General features: G+C 40.8%; 1 protein-coding gene across 8 annotated transcripts; it reads left to right on the forward strand.

Moving 5' to 3' along the window:
* Positions 1-4,218: 4,218 nt before the first annotated feature.
* LSM14A (LSM14A mRNA processing body assembly factor) lies at positions 4,219-23,144 on the forward strand. 8 transcript variants are annotated; one of them, XM_056500727.1, is made up of 10 exons: positions 4,229-4,621; positions 11,986-12,149; positions 13,355-13,487; positions 14,454-14,576; positions 16,318-16,494; positions 16,793-16,855; positions 17,432-17,611; positions 19,065-19,236; positions 20,073-20,301; positions 21,345-23,144. In XM_056500727.1, exons 1-10 carry the CDS (start codon positions 4,501-4,503, stop codon positions 21,366-21,368), a joined length of 1,386 nt encoding a protein of 461 aa, XP_056356702.1. In that variant the 5' UTR covers positions 4,229-4,500; the 3' UTR covers positions 21,369-23,144. The 8 variants fall into 8 exon arrangements, with proteins under 8 accessions (XP_056356706.1, XP_056356702.1, XP_056356704.1 ...); XM_056500725.1 differs by having other exon boundaries at positions 4,231-4,621; positions 21,349-23,144; XM_056500728.1 differs by having other exon boundaries at positions 4,265-4,621; positions 14,457-14,576.
* Positions 23,145-23,164: the final 20 nt, after the last annotated feature.

Raw genomic sequence — 23,164 nt, forward strand, 5'->3', positions numbered from 1 at the left:
CCGGGAGAAGCGAGCGAACCGCCTGGGCGGCCCCGCCGCGGGATGTGCAGCGGGGGGAGCTGTCCAAGCCCTAAGCACGGTGCTCTGCTCTGCTTTGCACTTACCGGTGTCCGAAACTTTCCCTAGCCAGACCAGAATGGCTGTAGTGATACAATTTCCTAACGGGGACGCTGTTGGCAGATTTGGAAAACAAAATTAAGGCTCTTTGCATCGTCAGAGCTGCTGCCCTGGCGTGCAGCTCCCCCGGCATCCTCGCGGGAGGTTTAAGGTAGTTAATTTTGTTGCTAATGCTTTTGTTAGCGCACTTCTGTGTGCCCTTTTCCCACCAGCACTTCCTCACACACTGAAATAACTATTAAGACAGTGGTCCTAAATCATCGTTTTTTAATCAAATGACAGGACAGTGTCTTCGATAGAACCTTCCAAGTAAAACCTTTTTCCTGTATGAATTACACACAAGGGATAACCATGGATTTGTGACCCTGGCAGCAGCTTGGATTCCAGATCTGTCTCTGCTGGCCTGCAGCAGCACGAGTGTCTGCAAAGCTGGGATGCACTGGAGCTGCTGCTCTGTGGGCTGAAATGGTGACTCATTCCTCATTTTGTGAGCTCTCTGGGTTTTCCAAAAAACTGAAAGAGGTGCCTCAGTGAATAAGGACATTGCTCCATGCACTGGTGGGGAGGAGTGGGGGCTGGCTCAGCTCCTCTCCAGTCCTGGCTCCCTCTGCTCAGCCCTACCGTGTGCCACTCGCTGGGGTCACAAGACCAAACTGCTCGGTTTCCTCTCAAACGAGGTTACATTTTTATCCAGGGTAGTTTCTCCTGATTGTCCTTTAGCAGCAAGTTTATGATGAATCAAAAGAAACCACTTTTTAAATGCATTAAATATAGGTTGTACCAGTTTAATTCGGATAAGTTTAAAGGTCTCCTGAAATTAAAGTAGTGCATATTTCTTCAAGAAAGTAGCCAGTGAAAATACTGAAGGCCCAAAGGCGTGGTAGGATGTATGAGCAGGATCTGGTGCAGTGTGTGAATGGGAAAGTACAGCAGTGTTTATGAAAAGCAGCATTAAATGTACACAAGAGATCTATACATAAAAAATTGCTTAGAAAATGAGCATTGCTTTTGTGGAGTGCTACAGCTAAATTAAATTTGGATTTTTAACAACTGCTTCTACCTGGAAGTTTAATTAAAGCATTGTAGATACTAAGATTATGCTATTGCATAAATATAAAGAGGAATTATTTGGGTTGGAAAAAATAGAAATCTATCCAGTATGACTTTTTTATAAGTCACAGACTATTGATTCTATCAGAGCATGTTCCATGCAGTCCTCACTTAGTTGCCCTGCTCCTGAACTTCATTTGCATATGACCATCTCTAGAGTTTTCCTAAGAGAATGGAAAGGTAGACATTCTGCAAATAGTCCTGACTATAAAACACATTTTAGTGTCCATTTTTCTAATACTGTGGCATTAAACTGGATGTTTCCATAGAAACCAACCTGGAGGAAACTGAATTGCTTTGTAACTTTAGAAGATAAAAGTTACTTTCCCACTGGACAGAGAAAATGGAAGTATTACAATTTGAATGTAGATTGTGCACGGGTAATCTGTAAAACATTAATTCGTATTTCTCCCCACTCACTTCTTTTAAATTGAGCCTTTTTATATACATAAACACACAGGGTAAGGAAGTGTAATAGAATGTTTTATTTAATAAAACATGATATATACTGACTCACATTGGACCTCCTTCAATTCAAAAGGTGAGGACATACCTAAGAATGTTTATAAACTTGTTGGTGAAGCTGCCTTTGGGCTTGAGCTTTTACATAGGGAAAAATACTTCTGGTAAAATACAGAATCTCTGTGAACTTTTGTATTCATTCTATTATAAAATGTTTTCCAAATATGTTCATGCATTTCATTACAAAAAACATTTCTGAATATATTTGTTTGCTCTTTCATTTTTTGGAGTTATATATGTATAAAATACAAAAAAAAAAAAAATCTAAGAGACCATTGTGATCATCTCATCCAATCTTTTAAGGTACAGTCTTTCCTGAATTATTTTTTTGTTTGAGATACAGAATGGTCTTTAGAAAAGTTAACTTCCAACCACAGTTTCAAAATTGCCTGTGAAAGAAAATACACAAGAGAACTTGTTGAGCTGCTCTTCAGTTCTCAGCACTGCTCAGGCCTATGCCCTGCTTGCAGCCCAAGTTTATCATTAATAACTCAGTGCACAGCAAAGTCCCCCTGATGTGTTCAGCTGCATGGGGATGAGTAACCTGTTGTCTTCTACAGAAGTGAAAGTGTTTAGAAAGGAGCACTATTCTCCTGCTTCTGTCTCATGGGTTTGTCTCAAATACATACTTTCAGTGCCTTCAAATATACAGTTTAACCATCCTAAGTTTAGTATCAAGATGCTATTTACCAATTCAGGTCGAATTTTGAGTTGACTTGTTAAAATGAAGAATTCTTTATCTATGTTATTGAAATTCAGTTTACACTATAAAAATATTCCTTCAGCTCCTCATTTTAAGTACAACATAGAAATTATAAACTCCAAAAATTGGAGAGCATGAAGATGACTACAGAACTAAGAGCTGTCCTATGAATAGCATAGGTGTAGGTTAAAAAAGACCTCTAAGATTCCCTCAGCACTGCCAAGGCTACCACTAACCCATGTCCCCAAGTGCCATATCCACATATTTTTCCCTCCAGGGATTGGGAGTCTGCCCTGGGCAGCCTGACCACCCCTTTACATGAGGAAATGTAAAATATCCACCCTGATCCTGGCACAACTTGAGGCCATTCCCTCTCCTCCTGTCCCTGTTCCCTGAGAGCAGAGCCTGACCCCCACCCCCAGCTCTCCCCTCCTGTCAAGGAGTTGTGCAGAGCTAGAAATTCCCCCTGAGCCTCCTTTTCTCCAGGCTGAGCCCCTTTCCAGCTCCCTCAGCTGCTCTTCATAAGATTTCTGCCTTAGATCCTTCACCAAACCTGGGTCCCTGGCTTGGAAGGCAGAATGTGTCTAAATTTAGTTTCATGTACTTCAGTTACAAATTAATTTCATTTTATATATGGCTTATATGAATTTTGGAGCTTGCAAAGTTAATTGTAAATACATGTTTAATAACCTAGACAGGACTTGATGGTGAGACTTAGCAATATTTGTCATTAAAGTCAGAATTTAACCCTTAAGTGTTTCAAGGGGGTAGTTTTCTATTCCTAGGCATGTGTGCAGATCTTTTGTTTGCCTGTTTTAGTTTTTATTTTGTTTGTGTTATTCATTCTGGCCAACTTCTCTCCTCCAGAAACTTGCAAGTTGTTTCAGAAAAGGCTGTTAAGCCTAAAGACAACTGTGAGGGGCCCTCAGCCCTGTCTGTCTGTCTGTCCCTGTGTGCAGGAGGGCAGAGCAGTCCCAGGCTCTGCTCCAGGCCCAGCAATGGCACCAGAGCCACGGGCAGGGGCTGAGCCCAGGACCTGCCCCTGCACAGGAGGCACAGCCTGTGCCCTGGGCAGTGCCAGCCCTGAGCAGAGTGTGCAGAGAGGCTGTGCAGTCTCTGCTGGGGATATTCCAGAGCCTCATGGACACTGTGCTGTGCCCTGTGCTCTGGGATGGCCCTGCTGGAGCAGGGAGGGGGCACCAGAGCAGCCCCTTGGTCCCTTTCATCCTGGGAGTCTGTGAAAAATAAACCCTGGCAGTTTCCCAACTGGTTTCTCTTCTGAAATGCTCGTCTATTGTGTCCCAGGCTCAAACAAATGTCAACTTCTATTTCCTCTTCCAACCACACCACCTTGGAACCCTAATTCTATAAATATAGAACGGAGAGTGTACATATGATTCTGCAGCTAGTCCTGACTATGAAATAAATGTGAGTGTCCATTTTTCTAATACTGCGGTATTAGACTGTGTTTCCACAAAAGCCACCCTCTCCCGTTGTAAGAGGCTCACGGGGGGCACCAGCACTGGCCGTTCAACCACCGGGCCCTCAAACACCCCGAACCCCCATCACCGAAGCTCACGAGCTGCACCGGGACCGGGACCGCCGGGAGGGGGAACGCTGAGGGCGGCCGGGCCGGGCCGGGCAGAGCCGAGTGGAGCCGAGTGGAGCCGAAGATCCGCGATCCGCTCCCGCCGTCGCGCGCTCAAGCCCGGTACCTCTCCGCGCCGTTCCCGCCCCCAAGTCAGCGTTCCCTTCGCAGCTCTCGCGAGAGCAGCCGCGCTCCCGGCATGCACCTGGCGGGCCGGGCGGGGGGGCGCTGTGAGGGAAGATGAAGGCGGCGGCCATGTTGGGAGCCGCGGGGCGCGGGCCGTGCTGAGCGCTCGGCTGAGGGCTGTGCCGAGGGTTCCGCTGTGCGGGGAGCGGCGGCTCGGGGCGGCAGGAGGACAGCGCCTACCGCGACTCCGGATTGGGCTTTTTTGGCTGCTTGTGCCCAGCTTAAGGAGCGCTCGGCAGCGGCGAAGGGGTGTCCCTGACCGAGAAGCAGCGCCATGAGCGGGGGGACGCCCTACATCGGGAGCAAGATCAGCCTCATCTCCAAGGCTGAGATCCGCTATGAGGGGATCTTGTACACCATCGACACCGAGAACTCCACGGTGGCGCTGGCCAAGGGTAAGGACGCGGCGGGCCGGAGGAGCGGGCCCGGCGGCGCTCGGGGAGGGGCGGGAGGGGAGCGCGGCCGCGGGACGGGATCGAGCGGGGCCCTGGAGCCGCGGCGCTGGCCGGGCGCTGAGGGGCCGGCGGGCGGCCTGCAGCCTGCGGGGCCCGGCGGAGAGCCCGCCTCGTCCTGCCTTCTTCCCGGCGGGGCGGCTGCGGGGGATGTGGAGGCGAGATAGAGTCTGGCCGTGAGTGAGAGCGGCGGCGCTGCGAGGCCCCGCTCGCCGCGCTCCGCGGAGGAACCCTCGCGGAGAGGATCCGAGAGCGGAACCGCGCCGGGGGCTGCTCAGAGGTGTTCTGTGCACTCTGTGGAGAGCAAGTATGAAACCCGTGGCGGTGGAAGCGGTCCAGAGCTAGTGCGTGAAAGGGAGTAGGAGTGAGAGGCTAGAAAGAGGTTTTCTTTGCGTTGTTAAGAATTACGGACCTACAGGGGTATATGACTAGATTGCTCTGCATCTTAGGACGGCAGACAGCTCGAGTCTGAAGGGAATCCTGAGTGCTGGATTACGGAGAAAAGCTGAACGTAAGATGTTAATTTTGGAGGTTTATGGCACAGTATAGTTCGAAATGGTAGGAGAATGTTATTGGCCGGAAGATACATGCATATCAGCATTTTTCTCCTTTACGCTTCTTGCGTCTGTGAAGTCTTGCTAAGTAATCTGCATTCATATGTAAAAGCAGAGAGTCTGTCCAGCCATTAGGTAAGAGAAAAAATTGCTCCTTGTGTAAATGAAATATTTGGGGCAGAGAGGATTCCGGAGCTCGGTTCCTGGCTTAAATGAAAGGCTTAACGCCGGTCTGTTCCGTTCTGCACAGCTGCCGCGGGTGCCGGTGCATACCATGAGTGTGTTCGCTTTCGCTGCCCTTTGTGGTAATTCTTGTTTGTGCGCTGTGTCACTTTAAGGCCTTCCCTCCTCGCAAACAGCACCCCCCCGTTGTTGTTTAAGAAATAGGTTACTCTGTTTTGTAAATGTGATACATCGGTTTTGAAACACCTTACTGTGAGTTTGGTCCTAGGCTTGTACATTTCGTATACGGGGCACTTAGCTTTCATTATGTGATTTTTACTTATTTCTCAAGTTGCCTTTAGGTTATATTGCCTGGCTGGAGTTGCATTATCTACTTTGAAAGGACAGCTGGTTTTGGTTTATGCAAGTAGAAGCTGGATAATGTGATTAAAAATAAATGTCCAGAAATTCTAGTTGCACGCTGTGATTGTTAAAGTTTGTGCAAAAGCACATAGAGAAAAAATCCTATCCTTGAGGACCTTATGAAAGTCTTGTCCAAAATTAGACTGATTTAGTGCTGACCAAGCCGATTTTTCATGACTTCTCAAGAGTAGTTAAGTCATGTTGTGGTGTGTCTGCCAAAGTGTACGTATCTAAGATTGATCAAACTACAGTCAGAGTCTGATCTACTCTATTCTCGTAGCTCTCATCAGAAATTTAAATCTAAACCATTGAATTTACTTCAATAAAACTTGGCTGAGTTAGCTGAATACTGTTTGTTTTCTGATAGTGTTATGATTCAGAAGAGAATAAACCAGTATTTCTAGACCACATGGAACCAAAAGTCTTGAGATTAATCTGGAGCTGATAACAACCATATTAGCATGTGGAGCAGTTCTCTGTCCTGTTAACAGAATGCTCCACTCAAGAGTTTCTGAAGGCTTAGGCCATTGAATGTATATGACAGTGTATATGTAGGATGGAAGGTGTGCTTGATTATTGGCCAGGTCTGTTTGTGAAAGAAGCAGAACTTGTAATCTAGCTGGAAATAATGTTGATCAGGTAATAGTTACCATTTCTTCTTGTGCTGAGTCCAGAAGTCAGACCAGAACTGTTTAGTGGGAATCTTGACCACGTCATTTTTTTTTTTTTTTGCCAGAGAGACACGAAAAAACCCAAACCCCAAAAGACAATACATTCAGTTGCTCAGCTGTGTAGTCTGTGTGACATGACTATTCCCTGAATTGAATGCAGGGCACCTTATTATTCATATTCTAACTGAGGTTACTGAAATGGTGACATAAAGTGCAAAAATAGAGGTAGAATCTGTTTTTGAGTAATTACATATTCGCCCAGCTGTAGGATTTGTGCAGGCTAAACCGAAGTCAGAGATTAATCTCATTCAGTTGTATTCATGGAATGCCTTCCTTTGCCTTAAATTGTCTAGCGTTTCAGACAGAAATAAGTTTTTTTGGTTGTCAGCACAGGCTGTAGTCCTGCCTTACTGGGGGCAATCTGCTCTAGTTCTCTAATCAGCATTTTGTTTACAACGTTGTGATCTTTTCACTAAGCAAAACTTGTGGTGTCTATCTCACAATTAGAGAAAGATAGGAACGGTTAAATATTGAGCAAAACATTTTTAACCTAAGCTAGAGTCTGATAAGGTGAAGTGATGCATCCTTTCACAAAGTGTGTAAGTGTATAGTTACATAAATAACAGGGGAACATCATCCATGGTGGATTCCAAACACTAAGCAAGCTGTGCAGACATTTGAGGATCTTAAATGTTACTGGTGCGTGTGTTTTCTTTGGATCGACGGTTTTTCAGAGACAGTATCTGGAAACAAAACCTACTCATTCCTATTGTCAAGCCTCAAGTTAAAATAACTTGAAATGTCTTCCTAGTTCATGGTTCTAGTTAATGCTTAGTTTTTTAAAAATGCATTATTAATTTTCAAAACATTAAGCTTAAGCAATTTAAGAGGAGTTTGCAAGCCACGGTTAGTTTTCTTGTTGGAAAATGATTGCTGCCCTACCTGGGGCATTTACAGAATAATCGCAGTGCTTGATCTTAAATGTTGTGGCATTAAAAAGGAGATCCTTCATATTAGTGCACTCTGTGGAGTGCACTAATGCTTTTGTGTTTCTGTTTCAAGGCAGTGAATTAGAAAGAGTTATTTTTAATGCAGGTAAGCTGTGTAGCAACTATGTTGAGTCAGAAAAACCTTGTTCCTTCAACAATGGAATCCTTAGGTATGTGAGCATAAGAAACAAAATTATACATTGTCTTGATATGACACATCAGTTCTCATTTAGCAACTCTTGGACCGTTGAGAGTTGCATTTGGAACCATTATAATTAATAGACATAAACGAAACAGGTTTTGGTAATTTTAAGAAGTAGTTAAACTTCTGGCATTTTCAGCTGTCTGTGACAGTGTTGTCCATGGTATAATGACACATCCAAAGGAAAACTTCCTTTTAGACTTCTACAGAACGTTAATAGCCGTTGAAAAACTCAGAAATGCAGACAGAGGAAAGTTAAAATCTTTTGAAGGCTGGAGCTCATTCAGGGGTGGGAGCAGGAAAGGGAAGGGTTAAATTTCTATAAAAATTTTATGCATGTATTTTTTAGTCAGTTAATATCATGCTCCTTTCATGTCTTCAAGGTTAGGGTACGTGTGCTAAACCAGACTTGTGCCCAGTATGTCGCAGCAGGAAAATTCCTTTTGTCAAAGCCCACTCCTGGCTACTGCCCTCATCCATCTCCCTGCAAGTAAGGGAATGCAGGCTGAATTAATTGTTCTGGAGAAATGAGCCTGGCATGAGCTCAGTGTGGTGTGCAGGCATCAAAGCATGTTTGCAGTGAAAGGGTGGTGATGTTTGAAGAGAGGTGGCAATTGAAATGACTTGTTGCTTGTGGTGGTCTCATTTTAGTCATCATGCTCCTCCTGGGTGCCTTAGGAGCAGGGAAGAGCTGGTTTCTGGGTGTGTTTGCTCCTCAGGGAGTGAGGGGAGACTGTCAGTGTTGTGCACAGACTGAACTACCTGTTTGCAGTAATTCATTGAAGTCATCTTGCTAGCAGAGACTATAGCTTCACTTCTGATTAACATTCTGCTTAGGTTTCCTGTGTTAATCAACAAGTAATCATGTTTATTAATCGGCAGGGAAAGTTGCAATGTTGCCATTAAATGCTACAGTAGTATAATGTGGTAATATACATAAAAATATCGTGTAGTAGTAAAATCACAGACAAAATCTGTACAAAAATTTGCTCACAGCACTTTAATATGAAGTTAGTGGAAAACTATATGGGCATAAGTTTACATATGAATAGGCTTAAGAGAACTAGTTATTTTAGCTTACTTAAATTGTATGTATTTACACTGACAAAAAAAAAAGTTTGCTTTTAACCGTGCTTGTCCTTTTGTTTGCAAGTCCTTAAGCCAGTTTAGCTCTTTCAAAAACAAAAGAAACAAACAATCCTGAAATCGACAAGGTAAGATTAATTAGATTTACTGCAATTGTAAGATTGTCTTTCACATGCTTATTTTCATTTCCTCTCACTCTTCAGTATTTGGCTATATATGAACTACTGAAGGAAGGAGGTAGTCTGAGGAAATTCCCCAAGAGCTGGATAGAGGTCTAAGCCTGCTGCTGCTCCAACACCTTGTGCTTTTGATACTGTAGCAACTTAGTATTTCTGAGTATGAGAAAACATGGTAAAAGCTATTTCTTTCTAAAATCCTGTTACAATGGCCACTTTTAATGTTAGACTTCTTACTTTCATGAACTCAGATTGTGTTAAATCTAAGTGAGGAAAACAGAAACTGTAAAGAAAGTATGCCTTTGCAAAATACAAAAAGTAACTTTCAAGTCCTTAACACTGCTCTCTCTGAAGGACTTGACTGGGTTGGACTCTTGAAGTAGTCCTTCCTAAGATCACAGCACATGCAGTTCTGGTTCCTGCTTTAAAAGGAAATTGCACTTGGAGTGGTTAGTTTGGTTGCTTGTGGTGAGAGGCCGAGTCTGAACTGCAAATCAGGGGAGTTTGCTTACCTCTCTCCAGCAGAGCAAATCTTCATTGGATGAAATTGTGTTTATATTTTGCATAAGGCTGTGATAACACTGGTTTGATTTGGGCCAGGGGAGAAGTAAAGGAAGAGTCTAACTTTTAGTAGCAAGTCTTGATGTGTTTTATTGCTAAACCATTGGCAACCATATCAGTGTCTTGGGATAACTGCTTAGACAGTTGAATCTCTTAGAGATGAATTCTAAATTTTGGCATTGAAAAACTTCCTTTTGATGTTAGGGTAATTTCATGGTGTGGAGAAAGACACCTTGTTCTTTAACATACACTGAAATCCCTTTAACTCTTTCAGCACATCAGTAGATGAAAGTCTGGTGGTTCCTTTTTGGTTTTTTGATTGGTTTAGAATGGAGAAAGGTAATTGCTAGGTGTTAGAATTGGTCCTATATGTATCATGGGACATTATTATTAATATTAAAATACTTACATGTGTAATGTAGCTCTGACTTAAGGGAAGTACTTTGAAAGCATATTTCTTTCACAGTCCATCAGATTTTTATTTCCATGTAAAGGCAAGATGCAGCCCTCTAATATTTTACCCTTTCTCTGTGGTGTTGCTGTAGAGTAGTTTCTTCACTTTAGCTAGAAAGTAAAATCCTTTGGTAACTTACTGATCATACTCTGGCCATTCTTGTGTATTTTTTGTAGATAAAATGGCTACTAGAGAAACCATTTCAGTGTGGGACAGAGAGAAGCAGTACAGACGTTGGTTTTACTTACCAAGGCAGCAGGTCAAATGATGGAATGAAAGTCCAAGATAGTTTATTAGTTATCTGATAAACAGAGTAGAAGATGGCCAGAAAGTGAGGGTAGATCCACGATCGAGGTAGTGAAATAGAAAAGCCTAGTGAATATAAAGCAATGGAATTAATTGGCCCAGGATTACACATGACCCATTGACAATGTTATTAAGCTACTGTGCATTACTTTTAAGTTAATTTCTGCAAATTCTGAAGCTCCAGACACTTTTCTGTAGAGGAAAAGCAGACAAATTCCTCTTCTAACAAGGACTGACATTAACTAAAATGTGTGTCTTTTTACATTGCTCACACTTTGTGGTACCATTCAGAGCAGACTTTCAGATGCACAGAAACAGAAAAGATAATGAAAGTCAGCTCAATACATGAACAAAATAATTGTAACCACTTAATGTTATTTTTCTTTGTAATGTGGATGTAGTGTCTTTACCCCTGAATTATGCTTCTTAAAAAGATTTTAATATCTGACTGTTAAGCTCTGTTTATGCAGTATCACAAGAAGCAACAATGATGGAAGGTGGCTGGTGCAGCCTGGGAAATGACTCAGTATCACTTTATACATCTCTACAGGAGACTGCTTTTCTTGACTAATGATTCTATGGCTGCAAATAAGTGCCTAATGATGTCCCCAAAATGTTGATACATCTGAAAATGGAGGGAAATCTAATTCTGGTAAATTAAAGCAAACTACAGATTTATTTTTTTTTCTCAGCATAACCTGTATCTTGCAAAGCAAGCAAACACTTTCTAAAAGGCTGGAGCAAAAACAGTCATAAGGGATTGTTAAAGCTGCTACAAGTTGATGAGATTGTGATTGAATGTGACTGTCATGATTTCAGGGTTTTGGTTTTCCCCCCCTCTCTGGTTTCAATCCATTGTTTAGTTTTTGCTTACAAAACTAGCTGTTGGAGACAAATCTCTTCTTCAGTTATTTGCTTGTTTCATTTGATACTCACCCAAGGTTGGCAGTCTAAGGGTGGGGAAGAGTTTCGGAGAGGGCAGTGACAGCAAAGTGATGGTATCCGTGTACCGTGGTAGTGATTATACATAGCGCAAAAGAGAGATCTGGATTGCTTCATTGCTGTGCAGTCAGAAAGCTGTTGGAATTCATACAAGGAATTTCATGTCTTGCTATGGTGCACGCTAGGATGATAGTTGTACCCCAGTGAGTTTGCTTAATTTGACAGAGATCATGTGACATCATATGAGCCTTACAGCAGCAAGAAGAATGCATTTTGCATAGTGAAAATTGTGTCTAAATATCACAGGTTTTGTTGTTTTATTAAATTTTGAATCTCTTGAGAAACTCACATTTGACAGTCTTTAATATTCCAGATTCTAGTAATAGTAGCATATTTTTCCTGTTTTGCAAATACAGAATATGAAGTATGTAAACTCATGTATTCCTTGATTCATAGGATTGACTTACCAGCCAGAAAAACCTGCCTCGCTGCTTCCCCTTACCCTCACAAAACATTTGAAATATTCAACATGAAATTCATAGCATAAGTTATGTCTCAATCTTTCAGCTTAGGTTTTAACTCAGGTGTTTTAGCTAAAATTAGTTGTTTGTCTGAGGAGAGTTGATGATGATAAAGAATATGATGTCTATTCAATAAAGGGTTTTTTTCTCAACAAAATTTTATTATTTTCATTTAAAGCTCTTCGTCTCTGCAGTGTATTTGAAGCAGTTTTGTTGAATGTGGGACATTTCATTCTTTTTCTCCCTTGCCAACTTTGCAGTTCGCTCCTTTGGCACAGAGGACAGACCGACGGACAGACCCATCCCCCCTCGCGATGAAGTCTTCGAGTACATTATATTCCGTGGCAGCGACATCAAAGACCTGACTGTCTGTGAGCCACCAAAACCTCAGTGCTCCTTGCCACAGGACCCTGCTATTGTTCAGGTAAGTCAAAACAGTTTTCAGTAGTAGTTGCTGAAGAGGTAACTTGCTAGCTTAAGTACTCTCTAGCTCTCTAGTATTTAAAAATTAAAGTGTTTATCACTGTGAGGTTCATGACCTAATGTGAAGACCTCTGGAAGGATTTTCTCCTTTCACAGTCTTTAACTGTGAAAATGAAGGTTGAAATCTAACTCTAGCACAGTGCACTACATACCAAAGCTGCTGTCTTTTCAAAACCAGCTTAATGATGTTTTTGTAGGTCTTGATGCCTTTTTTCAAATGGACTTGGCTTAGGAGGAAACATAGTTCTTGGGAAGATCAGACTGAGTAGATGCTGAAATAGTTCCAGATCATTAGCGGCTTTTGTTTGCTTGTTTGTTTTATTTTTTGTTTTAATGTTCAACATTTTTTGATAATTATAACTTCGAAGTGTTTCATCTAGCTTTGTGTTTTTAAACAGGCTTCATACTATAAGGCAGTTAGTTATTTGAATAGTGAATACTTGGTTTCTGAGGGGAAAGCAACTTACAACTTCAAGCCTTCACATTTAATTCGTCAGTCCTTTTGAAGTAAACAGACCGATAAATAGTTTTCTCAGAAATTTGTTGGCTTTTTGATTGTGCTTATGGGGTATCTTAACATCATCCCTGAGAGCAAGAGGAAATCTCTTGCTTCAAATGGAGGTTGGTAATCCCACATAATACGATTCTACTGCTTTATCTATTGTGTAGGATAACATTTTTGAACTTCCATATGAGGTGTCCTTGCATTTCTCCAAGGACTTTTATTAAATTTGGTGCAAGTCCTTCTGTCAGTTGTAGTCAAGAGCGGTGAAGTTTCATTACTGTGAGCCCCAATAATAGTGATAACCCAAGCCTCCTCCAGTATGCTTGGGTGTCTTATTGTATCTGTGGGGCTTGAAACTGCAAGGAAAACGATAGGACACTTCCTAAATTTGCAAACAAAGCTTGTATGTGTGTGTTGAACAAGAGAGTCTGCTGTCTGAGGTTATAGAGAAAAGATTGCAAAATTTTGTGGTATTGTTTCCGTAGGTCTGTGATGGTGGAAGGGTGAAAGTGCTTTCTAAGCTGTACCTTCTTGTGAAAATGTTTATTTTAGAGTTTCTACATTTCTTGCCTCACAGAACTATTTCCTAATTTTTGTGTAAATACGACTTTTTGCTAGTGTGTTGTGTGTTTTGTCTTTAGTCCTCGCTAGGATCTTCGACTACATCTTCATTCCAGTCTGTGGGGTCCTATGGTCCTTTTGGCAGGATGCCTGCGTACAGTCAGTTCAGCCCGAGCCCGCTGGTGGGGCAGCAGTTCGGCGCTGTGGGAGTTGGTAGGTTCACTTTGGTTGTCCAGTGTTCTCCTGGGAGTGGAGCTCTGTGTGTGCACAGACAGTAAGCACTGCTTAGAGTTTCATCAGTGTCTTACCTTAAGGCAAATTCAAAGTCTTCCATCTCTGCTAGTTCTGCAGTTTAGCTCTAAAGCAGAGGGTTCTTCCATGGTCTTTGCATCTTAAGTCAAAACAATTATGAATGAGAACTAAACACCTATTTCAGAGAGACAAGTGTTCACTGTATTTCACAAGTGGTAGAGGCAGCCCCTCCAGGGAAGCCCCATAGCTGTGCTGGTGGGTTGACCAGGTGCTGTGTGCCTTATCTAAGGATTTGGATTATTCAGCAATATCATGTGCCAACACAGTCCTACAGCTGTTCGTGAGGTGTTGGCTAGGTGAGAGATAGATGCTGGAAGTACTTGTGAGCTGCATGGGCTAGTTGCTCCTTTATACTGCACGTTCTCTCTGAGACTCACCAACCAACTTTCCTTCCTCCATGAGAGTTTGTTTCACAGTTTAGTTTTTCTCATATGAACTTATATTCTTGTAACTGTTATGGCAGCAGTGGTACTCCTGGTACTGAACATGTTAGCCAGGCAAAAGAAAGGCTGTAGAATTGGCCATAAATTGATATCAGTTAATGAGATGTGGCGGTCATATTTTTGCTGAAAGGATCTTAAGTGGAAAAATATACCAATAATATATATGGCTCTGTAAGATGACTGTGTTTTGTTAATACTTGTGAGAGTGAAGTTAGAAGCATTTGTCATTTTAGATTAAAAAATCAAGATATTAATGTTACCGTCTTATGTGCATACATCTGTTAAATTAAACTAAAAGTGTATGGGAAGGGCAGACATATATGTACTCTAGAATAAGTGTCTAATAAAGCTTCACTAATCATTTAGTGTAATTAAAAAAAAAAAGTCTAAAGCAGATTTTAAAACTATATTATTTCTTTCAAAGCAGGAGGTTCTTTAACATCTTTTGGAACAGACTCTTCAGGCAGTGCTAGCATGTCCCAAAGCACTGCAGTTGGTTCTGCATTTACAGCAGATGCAAGATCACTAAAAACACAGATGTCTCAAGGTAAAATCTTTTTTTCCTGACGTCACTCATTTTTTGACCAATTGTGTCTGTGTGGTTTCGGTTGTTGCCAGAAATGCCAACCAAACAACTGAATTCTCTCATGAAAACACTTGGTATTAAACCTGGGAAACACTGTTGTTCTTTAAATGTGTTTTCTCTACACCTTGGAGTGCTGCAGGTAGTAACACATTTATTGTTACCCTTAAAGCATGTGTACTGAGAAGTAGGATTTAATTAAGTGAATACTGTTAGCAAACAGGCACATGTGGAAATGCAGTATTTAGTTTTATTGATAACATGACAGAACTGCAGATACTTCATACTGATTGAAATGGGAAGTCATTCAGTTTAAAATTTTAAAATGTTTATCCCTAACTGTAGGTTTTTTTGTTTTTGTATAGTTACACAGATGATATTAACAGCAGACCTGATTTCCTGTAGAGATGGTGACATGACTTTTAAGTCAGCTTAATAGTAACGGGAACTGTATGGATAGTTTATGTAATATTGGAAAAAATGAGATTCTGGATATTTGAATGGCAAAGAAAAAAGGAACTTAACATTGAGAACCTTCACCCTCACCCTTCATGCAAACATTGCTCTTTAAAAACCCAAACCCCGTTACTTCCTGCTCTTCCACTTTTCCTTACTGTTGAAGTGTGTGCCGAGATACATTCCTAATGCTGTTTTTAAATTATGCAGTCATGTTAAAAGACAATAGCAAACTTAAAGCAAACAGGTTTTTTTCCTAAATTCAAGCTGAGATTTGTATACCCATAGGAGTGTTTCTAGGACTAGTTGAGTGGGTTGCCAAAAATAGATTCTACTTTGTTAGATTAATTCAAGGGGCAAAAGTATGCTGAGCATTTCTCTTGTTGAAATAGTAGTTTGCTTTTCTGTAGTTAAAGCCTGTATGATTCATGGACATGTAGGGATATGTATGACATATGATGCAGGTGGACATACATTCTGCCACAGCATTTCCTGTGGGGCACCAACAGGTTTTTTCTGAGTGTTTGCTTTTAGAAATATTGTTTGGGTTTGTAGATTGCAAGTGTGGTATGGTTGGATTTATTGTTTTGTTCGTGGTTTTTTGTGGGTTTGGTTTATTTTGTGTTTTTCTTTTGTATGTTTTTTAATGAGATAGAACCTTGTTCTTTCAGTTACTGGGACTTGAGTCTTACTGTAATTTCTTAGTATATTTACCTATTTGATGTTGTAAACTTGTCTGGCTGGATCAATGTCTCTGTTCTGAAGGTGCTTTTGCTGCAGCCCCTCGTGCTGCACGTGGCCCTGTGTGAGCAGTGCTGTGTGGGGCAGCTCCCACAGCTCCTTCCCTGCCCTGAGCCTGGCCAGACACTGCTGTCCTTGTGCAGGCAGGGATCCTGCAGCACTGCCTGAGCAGCTGCAGCTGCCTTTGGGAGCAGCCTCTTCCCACTCAGCATCCCAGGGAGGCATAAGGAGCATTTTTACCTCTAATCAATGCCGAAATTTCCACAGCTAAATGCACCCCATTAATGGGTTGGTAGGGATTTGAGTGTCTTACCCATTATTTCCTTTTAGACTGAGGGAAGGGATATTCCTAAGTAACCTTTTTTTTTTTTTTTTTTTTTTTTGACACAGCTGTCTTGACTAGTAAGGCAGATAAACCTGTCAGTCTAGATTGGCTGAGACCAGTAACTCACCTTTGAAGATGAGAAATAACTCTGTGGGGTTTGGTTTTGTTTTATATTTTCCCCAGGTCGTTCAAGCCCTCAGATGGACCATTTGAGAAGGAGCCCCACCATGGAACAAGCTGTACAAACAGCTTCAGCCCACCTGCCCACCCCAGCACCAGTTGGGAGGAGGAGTCCTGTACAAACCAGACCTTTGGTGTCTGCAAGCCAAAAATCCCTAGAGAACCAAGAGCACAGACGAGGTAGCTTTGGATAGTTTTTATACAGCTTAATTCCTTCCATACACATAAAAAGTGCTCTTTTAAAGGGTAATACATAGGAATTTTCCTGCTTCGATTACTGGTAGGCTGGCCAGCAGAGACCTGGATTAGATACATATTTCTTTTTAAATTTAAATTACTTTCTTTTTCTTTCATGATTGAAACATGTGATTTACATTTATAAGTTTGGATTTTTTTAAAAATCTGAACTATATATACGAAAGTATGATCAAAAATATCTAATTGGATAAACAAATCATGTTTTTATTTCCAACTTTAGCTGAAGCACACAAGGTTTCAAGATCAGAAAATGAACTCAGAAATGAAAACAAACGACAAATTGGTAAATCATGTTTTGAGAAATAGCTATCATTGCTTTCAGACCAATAAGTTTTTTTAAAATTTGCTAAAATACATCAATTCTTTCACATTTTACTTTGAGGGGGTAACAACTTAGCATTGAGCCAGAAGAATACAAGCAAATGAAGTCAACATTAAAGAGAAAAATCTCTTCTTGTTGCTTTATACTAAGCAATCAATTTAAATGAAAATGTAAATCAAGGATTATTCAGGAATTTATAGACATAATAGCATGAAATAAAAGCCTTTCTAGAAAAATACTTGACTGAAAAGCCACTAGTATTTTAACTCTCCTTCCATAAGTTTTTAATGACTTCTAGAGAGTTTTTTAACACACACATTTAGTACTATTATGCTTTCTGTGTCACTGCCATCACTTAAAAATTATAAGCTGCTTTGATGGGACTTTAAACAACAGGCATTCTCTTTCTGCACTTCTGAAGTCCCAACCTGTTACCCCAGGAATTAGAAAGCAAACCACAAAGCAAAACACCCTCCACCACCCTCAGAGAAAAGCCAATCCACAAAGCAAAACCAAACAGAATTTCCCTCTTTTCAGTTCCAGGTGCACCTGCAGCACGGAGAGGCCGTGGAGGTCACAGAGGGGGCCGAGGAAGATTTGGTATTAGGAGAGATGGTCCAATGAAGTTTGAGAAGGACTTCGACTTTGAAAGTGCAAATGCTCAATTCAATAAGGAGGAAATTGATAGAGAATTTCATAATAAACTTAAATTAAAAGGTAAATAAATTTCTGCTTTAGATTTGAGCATGGGAAAACTCTGTTGCTGTTTTGATCCTACCTTAGAGTACAACTCTTAAAAGGCATATAGAATTGAGTCTTGTTTGCAGTCACTAAAAATAAATTTTAAAACCAATTAATAAGTAAACTGGAATCATATGTTAATTAAATACTTGGATCAATGTTTGCATCTTTAATGAATTTTAACTAGCAGATATCATCTGTGAAGTTCTAACAAGTCTCTGTTAAAATGCAGATTACTTAACCAGAAGTCCCAGTAATGTTTATTACTTTAAAGTTCTGGAAAGCATGCAATAAAAGAAGATTTGTTTCAGGTTTTCAATTATTAGACCAAAATTTTAATGTCAATTATAGATGAAAAGCAAAGAAGTTTGGGATCGGAGCTTCACTGTAGTATGCAGGAGAGTTTGTTTGAACGTTTCTAGCATTTCCTTGCTTTTATCCTTTTCCAGAGGAACACAGGAGTAGTTAGAAACCATGCTGCCAGCACTTGTTTTCTAGCAGGCTTCTGTTTTGATTACCTCATTCTCTTGTGACCAGCCACCTGTTTGTTAAACCGCTGCTACTATTTTTGGACAAAAATTGTTGCAGGTTAATACAGTGAGTTCCCTGTTTCAGTGAATGATTGGCTAAAACATAGGAAACAAAAGGTGGGAATAAATGGTCAGATTTCAGTGTAGAGTTTAAAACACCAGTTGAATCCCATAAGATTTGTCTTGTGGTGCTTGCCTGTTTTTCTGGAACATTTTTCAATGAGTTGATGGTTTGCTGTTGATACTGTTTTTTTCATAATAATAAAGAGAAAAGAGAAAGCTAACCATAAATAGCTATAGAAATGTTTGTGAGTGTAGTAATTCTTGTGTGTGGTGTGAAAAGGTCGGGCAGGTTAGCTGAAGTTTATGCACAGCATGGTGAGATTTAAGCTGTAGACATTTAGGAATGAGATTTAAAGATAGTAATAGCTGCTGGTGTTGAATCATCGGCTTTGTTTTCAGTACCAGTTAAAGTAGTTAAGTTGAACTTGAGGCATTATTAGGAAGGACGTACATCATAAAGTCAGAATGCTGACCCTGCATCTCAAAGGAGATAACAGCAAAACCAGAAGACAAAGGAGAGCGACAATGGGGATGAATAAAACCATGGGATGGCTTTTAGGATTCACTGAATGAGGCTCTTAAGCCTGGGAAGGAGGTAGCTAAAGAGGGGAGAAAATAGATGGCTATTAAGTCTATTCTGACACAGGGTTTTTTGTTAACTAAACCCACAGGAATCCTAGAAACCTCCAGACAGCAGCAGCAGTGCATCCTAATTTACATGTCAAATTATTTGTCTTCCACATTATTTTTGTAGCATTCAATATAGTTCCTCTCTGACTAGGAATAAGTTAATAGTGCTGGGTTTTTTAGGCTTCTGTTTACTTTTTATTTTCTAGAAGATAAACTTGAGAAACCAGAGAAGCCTGTAAATGGAGAAGACAAAGGTGACTCAGGTGTTGATACCCAAAACAGTGAAGGGAATGCCGATGAGGAAGATCCACTTGGACCCAATTGCTACTATGACAAAACCAAATCCTTCTTTGATAACATTTCCTGTGATGACAATAGGTATGGCCTGCAAGGAGAAGCTTGTTAGTCTGCTTAATGCATGTTTATATCATAAGGTACTGTCATGCTACCCGTTACAGTCAACTCTGAATGAAAGGTGATTAGAGCTTATTTCCACATGCAGCTGGCAAAAATAAAACAGGAGTAAGAAGCACAAAATTTCTTTGCAGGCAAGTGCAATATGATCATAGAGAGGTATTTTAAGATGTTTTAGAGCCATGCTTTTAGAACTTACTGCACAGGCTCTCGAGTCTCCTTTGCAGATTTACGAAGATGTGGAGGGGGGTTGTTTTGCTTTGCTCTTAAATTAACACTTTAAATCAATTATGACCCTGCTTTGATAATGGTTTCTAAGCAGATTACATAACTGTCTCAGCCAGAAGTATTGCTCAAATGGGCAGATAGCATTTCAGGGAAATTAAAGCTTATCTTTTACTGCTGCCTTTTTATTAGACATGATGATGTGGATTGCTGACCTATTTTGACTTGCGGGAGGGGGAGGGGGACTTATTGGTTGTACTCGCAGCCAGATAAAATAACATCTGTAACTGTAAACTGTTTTTTGTTTTAAATGATACTGTGTGCAGAGGATACAGAGTGTGCTCTTCAATATGGCAAACTCTTGGAGCATTATTAATGTCTAATTAATGACTCTGTAACATGTTCCTTCTTGATGAGTCCAGTGAACTGTGGCAGACACCTGGGTTCTCGTGGAAGGGATACTGTGGAGATTTACCGTGTGATTAATGTATCGCTTTGCATCTCAGGGGCTTTGTGGCGCTTCTCCCTCCCTTCCCAAGTGTTTCACAGCAATCCCTCATGTTTCTGTGCTGCAGGGAGCGGCGACCCACCTGGGCCGAGGAGCGGCGGCTGAACGCCGAGACCTTCGGCATCCCCCTGCGCCCCAACCGCGGCCGCGGCGGCTACAGGGGCCGGGGCGTCATCGGTTTCCGAGGGGGCAGAGGCCGGGCCGGCGGCAGGGGCGGCTTCCCCGCCCCCCGCGGCTTCCGCGGCGCCTTCCGAGGAGGCCGTGGAGGCAGGGAGTTCGCTGACTTCGAGTATAGGGTAAAGTGCACTTCATTCACTCCGACCCAATCCACTGCTCTGAGAAAGGACAGGTCAAAAATCTGCTTCTACATTTGATGTTCAGCTAGAATTTCTTGAGCAGTATCTTGCAGGGGCTCTGAGCTGCTTTTTTAAAGTCCATTAATGCTGAAATTTTTGTTACATAGCATCATTTTACTATCAACAGCAACCAAAAATAGAGGTTGCCTTTTGTCACATGCTCTGAATAGCTATTTGATAGCTGGTATTGGGAAGGAGAAGAAAAAGAAGGGGGAAAAAAGTTTTATAGATTGAATGCAAGTGCTAGAAATGTAAATTGCATACGTTTTTCTGAGCAATATTGTTAAATATAAAGAATGAGAGGGAATAATTTAACTTGCTTCCAGTGTGCAACAAACTTCTGAATTCTTTGTGAATGAGTTGGCACAAATCCTATAGCGTACTGGTTAGAATCAGTAACAAAGACAACTATCCAGATTGGTTCAGATAAACTAGGCTTTTAGAGTGCTGACTGGGACAGAACAACAACTTCTGCTAGTTTACTGCATGAGCAGTTAGAGTTTTGCAAACAAGAATCTCTGATTTTGGATAGAAATCTTAATTTTTTTTTAACTAAAAAAACGGGTTTCATCATAGCACATTTCTCTGTTTGAGACATCCCTCAGCTGTTCCTTGATTAGTTTGCAACAGTTAGTCCTATGACTTTAAGGAACTTAGGGTAACGAACATGAATGGAAATGAGGGGTTGAAGATTAGCAATTTGAATTTCTGAAGAAGAGTTTTGCTGGCTTCCAGTTGAATAGGAGGTGGTGTAAGGGCTGAGCATTTGTGCTGTGCTGGTATTTGGAGTGATGAGCTGCTCTGCTCAGTGCCAGACTGAGGGGGTTTGAGCTGATGCCAGCCTGATCTCCGGAGGTCTCCTCTCTGCTGCAAGGCATGGGGAATACTGCTCAGCACAACTGCTCCCAGGGCTGCTGCCCAGATTAGTTTGTTGGGTTTGTTTTGCAAAATGGATTTCAACACTGTGTTTTTGTTCCCTCTAGAAAGACAACAAAGTTGCTGCGTAGTCTACAAGAAAGCTGAAACCAGGTGAACGTCTAGATCTTCTTGAATCAGAGAATTAGTTTTGATCTCTGCAAAGAATGAAGTTAATTTGCTGTATACTTGTCACCAGCACTGGGATTTAACTATTTAATTTCAAAGGGGTGTAATGCAGTTACTTTTGAGAAATGGCCATCTTTGAAACAGTAAGCATTAAATATATTTGAGACAGAAGGATAAGTAATTTCTTATGTATAGTTAATTATAAGCAGTACTTCGATGGAGTTAAGTATTTTTTCATCACTGAAAGGATTTTTCATATTACTAAACTGTATTTGATAATTGCTTCGAGTTGTAAGGACAATGGTATGCAGAAGGCCGTCGATACTGTGAGTGTTTTGACCCACCGAAGGTTGTTTTTTGGAAATCCTGTAAAATCCCTTTTGAGGTAGTCGTTCTTGTATCAACTAGGGTGCTGGACAGTAGAAAACTTGCTTTGTCAGTCAGATATGTACACACAGTAAATACTGTTTCTTAGGCAAAGGAAAGTTTTTATATAGTTGTAAAATTCCATTATATCCCATTGCCAAAGAAACATTACAAACTTTGTATAGCTGTATAAAAAGCAACTAATTTTTTAAAGAATAAACATTTTTAAGTCGGTAAACATACTGTTATTGCAGAAAGTTGATATGCTGAAGAACACTGAATTAGTTGGGGTTTTTTTTTTCTTTAGTAGCTTTTCAAGCTTAAATGTTTGATTTTATATTTGGACTATAATGAAGTTTTGAAAATGTTCTTCCATTACATGAGACTGGATACACGCTTCACTGCTCTTGCAAGAATTTGATTTTGTAGTTTCTGGCATATCACAGGATTTGACCAAGCTAAGGAGATATTTTCAAAAAAAAGAGAAAAGGAATTTTCATATGTCAAGATTTGCAATTAATTTTACTTAGTGAGAAATATTAACTTTTTTTAATAATGGACCAGGCACACGAGTTGGTGATTCTCCTAGAATGCCTGGGATAAAAGTCTGTCTCCATTTGTCAATTCTTGAAACGTTAACTTTGTTGTAATACCTGTAGACATGAGCAATTTAAAGAATTCTTAGTGTTTGAAGTTGTTTGCATTTTGATAGACCGTAGCTTGGAGACATTGAGACTCTGGTTCTAAGACCATGAAGTCATAAATGACAGTACGGACTTTTTGCCAATTCTGGATAACTAGTTGCAACTTTCTGATATGCTGAAATAGAAACCTGGTCATTTGTGTCTGTGTATGTATATGAAGGCCACAGGAATAAAGGGATCCAAAGATTACATCACTTTGATCTAATTTGCTGATTTATTTTTTTTTTACTTCAAAATGTTCAGTGGTGATAAAGACGTGAAAAACTGCACTGTTGAAAAATTGGAATATTTAAAAGTGGTTGATAGAATCTTAATTTTATAACTTTTGTATAGCACTACAACGAAGTATTTTGTAATTGGTTTCCTTATTAAGGTCAAGTATTTGACAGCTGTAGAAGTTAGATAATATTGTTTAGTAATGTTTTTGCATGTTTAACAACTGCCTTTTGGGATCCACAAGTCATGATTCTGAACACCGGTTGAGATTTTTGACCGTAGAGGCAAGTGCTGTCTGTTGCAATAACTCTTTACTGTCTGAGGTGTTCCAGCTGTAAATACCCGGGCCGGGAGCCGCGGGCGGGGGCAAACCCTGCGTAGCCCCGCCCCGCCCGCCCAGGCTTTCTGTTTTTTTAATTTTAAACCAGAATAAACTGTTGAGTAAAAGCGGCACGGCGGCGGTGGTTTGTTGG

This window comes from Oenanthe melanoleuca, chromosome 11 (assembly GCF_029582105.1).
Source record: "Oenanthe melanoleuca isolate GR-GAL-2019-014 chromosome 11, OMel1.0, whole genome shotgun sequence".
NCBI lineage: Eukaryota > Metazoa > Chordata > Aves > Passeriformes > Muscicapidae > Oenanthe > Oenanthe melanoleuca.